The 6,075-nt window shown below is 52.6% G+C and overlaps 2 protein-coding genes across 2 annotated transcripts; both read right to left on the reverse strand.

The window, feature by feature from the left end:
• Positions 1-697: 697 nt before the first annotated feature.
• On the reverse strand, positions 698-2,816 carry GUITHDRAFT_149474 (hypothetical protein; the record flags this gene model as incomplete). The annotated part of the gene is made up of 8 exons (XM_005818078.1): positions 698-815; positions 862-1,170; positions 1,492-1,536; positions 1,708-1,769; positions 1,881-2,027; positions 2,087-2,191; positions 2,283-2,379; positions 2,728-2,816. 8 exons carry the CDS (start codon positions 2,814-2,816, stop codon positions 698-700), a joined length of 972 nt encoding a protein of 323 aa, XP_005818135.1.
• Positions 2,817-4,611: 1,795 nt separating this feature from the next.
• GUITHDRAFT_156668 (hypothetical protein) lies at positions 4,612-5,641 on the reverse strand (the record flags this gene model as incomplete). Its single annotated transcript, XM_005818079.1, has 1 exon — positions 4,612-5,641. A coding segment is annotated over one exon (798 nt), but the record flags the coding sequence as incomplete, so codon positions are not given.
• Between the last annotated feature and the right edge of the window lie 434 nt (positions 5,642-6,075).

Consider the following 6,075-nt stretch of genomic DNA (forward strand, 5'->3'; position numbering starts at 1 on the left):
TCTCCTCGATGTATGCGCGACAAGAAGACACATTGAAAATGAAGTTGACGGAGGTGGGACTCATAGTAGATTCATTTGATAGAGATGACAAGTCCATGATGTGGCAAGCACCATACAGACCTGAGATAGCATGTGCAGTGACATCTCAGTCACCATCTCCTTCTTCTTGATTGTAGCAGCCATCGCTCTCTGGCAAGGTAGCTTTGAGTCTAGTATGGTTGGTGGAGTTTTGAGAGCAACTGAAGTCGGCATTGCACTGGTCCGATAGTTCAAGGTCCGATCCAAGCGAGGACTTTGGGAGAAGGGAGGGAGCCTCGTCGACCGATCGCAGCTCCTAGCTAAGCAAGGAATTCCAAAATTACTGATGCAACCTCGGGCCCCCCCCCTGGTCTACCCTTCAACCCCCCCATGTCTTCTCATTCTTCGCCTTAGTGCATATGGCATTCCATCTTGCCCGGACGAGCGGTCACACGGCTCCCCGGCCCACCCCTCCCCCCCCCACCCCACGAAGATCATAGCACCGGAATTATTAGACGTGGAGGAGGAGAAGGAGGAGGAAAAGGTAGAGTTTTTGGTGGTGGTGGAGCAGCAGCAGAAGCAGGTGGTGCAGGTGTAGATGTACGATGAGCAGGAGAATGTGCGGACAGAACCTGCTGCTCAAAACAGGAGAGGCAGTGATTGACCGCCTGTTACTGAGTCAGATGTTGGTGAGCCTGACATCGCCATTCGTCACCATCAACTCCCTTGTAGCCTGATCCACTTGCTCCCCTCGCTTTCTTCCCCCCCGCTCCTGCTCCTGCTCCTCCTCTTCGAACCTGCTCCAAGTTGGTCAAGATTGCTCTACCAGCAGCATCGACGTACCTGCCCCATGCTCTCCGTACCAAGACTCTCTTCTTGCCGCCATCCTCCCTGCTGTGTACACCTGCCCCGCTCCCTCCTTCCTCCTCCTCCTCTGCCTCGGCTGTGGATCCTTCGGAAATGAGCAGCCCCCCCCACCCAAGAGGAGACGCGTCTGTGATGAGTATAGCTTCGATTTCAACCTCCTCATCCTGTTGGAGGAGGAGCTGGAGATTCGTCCATCCCATCCTCCATGCTCGTTGACAGCTAGAAAACTCCCTCCTGTCCTCTGGCGACTCCTTCCCCTGGCTTCCCTCCACCTCCACCTTTTGCCTGCACCTGATGGTGAAGGAAAATTCAGTCGCTCCTCTACCTCTCCTCGATCTCTGCTCTCTTTCTTTCTCCCCCCCTTCTCTTCCAACCTCCCTCCTTCTCGCTCTCTCCCCCTTTCTTGAACTTCTCCTTCCCTGCCTGCCTTGACCCCTCCCTCGTTCCTACCCTCCCTCTTTTCTCCATCTTTCTCAGTCTCTGTTTCTAACGTCTCCCTCCTTCTATCCTCTTTGTTGTTCTCTTCCTCCGCTTCTGCTCTCCTGCCGCTCTTCCCCCCTCCCACCCTTTGCGCACAGTCACAACCGGCACACAGCAAGTCGCCACCTGGCAAGAAACTCGCGCACTTGCTGATCTCCCGCATTTGCAGAGCTGGCAAGTAGGCAGCAGAGTACGACGAAGGTCTGAACAACATTGCTCCACTCAAACACAACAAGATCGTCACACGAGAGCTGATGTTGAGATGTTCGCGAGTTGATGATTTTGTTGCTGCATCGACGTACTCAAAGGAGTCCAAGTTAGCAAACAGGAGAGATCTCTTACATTATGGCAAGCGAGCTTGACAGCGGTGAAGTGTCCTTGTATGTGATGATACAAACTTCTTCCTCACAACGTGTATCAGGCGGATTATGAGACATCTCGGCAACAAGTAGCAGGAAAGCATGTCGGATGAGATTCAGAATGTTCAACAGACGATCTCTGTCTGTCATCCTCACCAGCTGCTTCTCATACTCTCTAATCACTGAGGCAAACCTCTCACCAACGTCCCTGCTTTGAGATTGCAGTATGCCAGCTCCCTTCTCCAAGACGCTCAGGGCCTTGAGAAAGGAAGAGCTTTCATCATGGCGGAGAAGCAAGCACAGCTGCAGAAGTTGCAATGAATGAGAAATGTGCTGCTATGAAGCAAAGAAACTGCACAGACCTTGACAAACGATGAAACCTTCAACTTCAGCTGGTCGTTCTCCTCTGCCATCTCCTCCAACTCTCTCCATCCCATCACTCCTTTCTTGACGCACAACCCGCATATCTCCATGACAAGAATCAACAACGTGCAAAGACAAGAGCACACAATCAGTTCAAAGTGTCTCGTCAACAACTTCCATCTCAGTTTTCTTTACCTGTGTGAAAATGTACTTGGTCGCTTCATCTACCGTCTCTTCTCCATTCATCAATGATTTTGCTTCCTGGTACATGCCCAATCCTGAGTTTCTTCGCCTTTACATTTCAGTTTTCAACAGAAGCAAACTAGCACCATGCTGCTTGTTGTCAAGCAGCTTCTTCAACTTCCTGTGTTGGTGTCACCTCATCAAAAAATCTCTATCCCAAGGACCTCCGAAGTTGATGAGAATGTGCAAGACATACAACGATGCTGGCTTGCCTCTTGTCTTGTCTCCACGTACTCGACGACTTCTTCGATCCAACACAAGGCGCTCCATGGCTGCTACCCACAACATTCACAACACATGGTCACATGATCGGTGGCAGTCGGACACAATCATTCACATTCTCCATGTCAAACATACACCATCGACGCATTCTCTGTCTCAAACAAACAAGTCTCACCGCGGAAGGAACGCACTGTCCACTGATGAGAACGGGGTCACTCCTTGCACAAGGACGAAGAGAATCAGCAGTTTGAACACGTGCGCCATGGCGCTGATATCATCAGGGCACAAGGCAGAACGAAGGAGAAGGCAGCTGTGGGAAAATATATCAGTGCGTGCAGCATAAGACTAAAAGGGTAAAGACAGCTCTCTTTGAAGAGGTACATAAAGCAAAGGATTGCTTCTGACAGGATCAAACACAAGTTGACGAATAATACAAGAGGTATGAAAGGCACGCAAATCAAAGCCAAACAAAAGATGAAAGCAAGAGCAAGAAATTCTTCACAGAAGCAGGAACAGGAGAAGGAGCAGGGCCAGGACCAGGAACCAGGACCAGGACCAGGACCAGGACCAGGACCAGGACCAGGACCAGGACCAGGACCAGGACCAGGACCAGGACCAGTACCAGGACCAGGACCAGGAGCGGGTCAAGAGGACCAGAAGGATCAGGGCATTGAGCTGAGCGAAGGGACTCAACTCACGTTCACTTTCACTCAATCTTCAGTTCACACCGTGATTCACTAGTACGGTACTGAGTCAGTCAGGCTCGCCGGGACTCCGACGGCGGAGGCCCGGCCCCCGGGCCCCGCCGGGATCATCGCCGGGGCCCAATGATTCTGGCACTGTGACCAGCCCGGCGGTATGGAGTGAAATGATCCAAGTTTTCTCTTCTCCGGCCGTTTGGCATGTGCGACAGCTGGCTGTCCGACCGTCGCACAGCCAGCTGTCGAAACTCGACAGCCAGCTGTCGAAACTCAGCAAGCTGAGCCGTCGCCGACTCGCCCGGCGGGCCGCGCGAAGTTTTGGCTGTCTCGTTCTCGTGTTCGAAACTGCCTTCTCTGCCCCTAGTGCTTGTCTCAGCGGCGGCCTATATGAGGATCGGCCTTTTCAGTTAAGAGGGTCTGTTCTCCTCATGTTGTAGCTAGTAAACTCGTAGTCTCAACTACGTTGATCAGCCAGTTGAGCCAGTCAAAGTTTGACGTACTACCTGATGGCATTCCAGTCGCGTCAAAAGTTACACCTCTGTCTCTGTAATATGCTTTCAAGGCATTCTTGTACGACTGCAGTGCTCCTAACCACAGCGTTCGTTTGCTCGCCTGGTATCCTCAAATGCCATGGTTCTCAGGCTCATGTAGATTGCCCTTATGCGGATCATCTTCCTGCTCTTCCTGCTCTCCCTGCTCTTCCTGCTGACTTTCTTGACTTTCATGATCTTCTTTCACACCCTGAAGCTTTACGTCCCGACATAAGGACGTGGAGAGAGGTAGATATCGCCTACAGATCCTTTTGAGCAGCCACTCCAGCAAACTCAACTGAGAGACTGGACCCCATTCCTCTAACCATCCGTGACCGTCAGTGGAGCTCCTTGAGGCAACTGCTGAGCGCTGAGCTTGGGGTTGCCGTGGCAGATGAAGCGATCTCTGTGCGTGACAAGATCCTGGATCAGAGCGAGGTAGGGAAACTCCTACGACGAGCCACTGCCTCCTCGGCCCCTGGTCAGTTTGGTTGGCAACATTTCAAGCACAAGGGACGTTTTCGAAGATTGGATGATGATCACAAGAAGAGACGCGTTGTCCTATCTTGAAGCCGATCGCGCTGGCCCTCATGCCTTCGGGAAGTTCTGGAGGAAGTTGCCCGGCCGCTGCCGGTTGCCGGAATGATGTGCCAGCATGCATCGCTGACGCTCGAAATCGCTGGCTCGAATGCTGCGGAGCGACTCCAGGAGACTCCAAGAGGCATGCAGCCGAGAGCACGCGGTGATCTAGGACGAACAGCACACTTCCAGGCGTCTAGATTAGGTTGGGCGAGGGGATTCAATTTCAATCAAGATGGGGACAGGTCTGAAAACAAACTTATGTTTATACACTCAGGTAGGAAACTAGAACACGGGAAAGGGTGGGCGATCAGTCTACATGTACTCCTTCACGGTAGGAGAACGGGCTCGAGGGCCGTCTTGGGTCTTCCCTAGATCCTTCTTCACTGGCACGGGGCCAGAGGGGGGTGCAGCAGGAGGAACTTCCTTCTTGACCCTGAACGAACCGCCTCGCATTCTTGCCCCAGCATCGTTGAGCGCTGCCACCCAGTTGTCTCTCCTGCTCTCACTCTTGCAGAAGAAGTGGATACTCGAGTCGCAAGAATCCCTCGACGTGCCCTCCTCAGTGCTGAGGATGAACATTGTCGCGTGCTTCTCACTTGTCTTGATAACTGTGTCCCTCAATCTGAACATGCCAATTTCCCGCGTGAAGTCGTTCCCAGCAAAGATAGACATGATGCCCTTCTCGTTCACAACGCACAGGACCTGCATACCCGACGTCGAGCTGGGACTCTCCCGGAGCTCTAGATGCCCTCGGATCTCATGCTGCCTAGTAGCGTCATGGTCTGCGGTGTGGAGGTTGGGAAGTGATCTAAAGGGTGCGCTGTCCTGTGCCCGAAGTGCCGCCTTTCGCTCCTGTATCTTCATGTCGACATTATTCCTTGGCGAAGTAGCAGGGGATAGTTTCGAGCTTCCAATCTCAGCTATTCTCTTGCTGTTACTCGGGTACGCAGCCTGGTGGCTTTCACCTCCTGCGATTTCAGGAAGGCACGAACGTTCGTCCTCAATAGCAAGCCTTGAGGGCCTGTCCGGGACAGCCTTCAGGAAAGGACGGTACCTCCGAGGAGAGGTATTGGGGGACTTGTATCCAAGGAACGTGTTTGAATCATAATCCTCATGTCCATGAGGGCAGGGTCTTCGTTCGAGGTAGACATTTGGCCTAGTTTGGTCTGTGGCATGAAGCAGATGCCGAGAGAACAATGCTGGAGCAATACGCAGGAGGGAAAAGAGTATCACAAAGAACTGAGAGCTTGAAGATACGAGGAATAGACAACCAGTGAAGGGGGGGAGAAGATAAAGGAAGGGGAGGGGTAAGGGAGGGGGTGGGGACTGAAACGCCGAAGGCTTTTCGAGATTCAGTCACGTGATGGAGAAAGATGGAGAATCGAGCAACAAGCAAGAGAAGGAGGAGGGGTAAGAAGGACGAGATATAAGGAAGATGGAGGTAGGAGCGGAAGGGAGGAGGAAGCGAGAGGAGGAGGAGGAGGAGGAGAGGAATGCGCTACTGCGTTGGAGGACGAGGAGTGTGCGAGGGAATTCAGGATCGGGTCTTGCGTAAAGACCTACGTAATACCTTAGTAGGTGGGGTGGTGAAAAGATGGGGGTAGGGGTGAATCGGAGTTCACAGAATTTGGGACATGGGTAGGGTAGTTGGAAATATTCTGAGGGTGGGTCCACGGACCCTACCGGTAGAGATACTATTAAGGGATGACC

The sequence above is a fragment of the Guillardia theta genome (assembly GCF_000315625.1).
Source record: "Guillardia theta CCMP2712 unplaced genomic scaffold GUITHscaffold_390, whole genome shotgun sequence".
Taxonomy (NCBI): domain Eukaryota; class Cryptophyceae; order Pyrenomonadales; family Geminigeraceae; genus Guillardia; species Guillardia theta.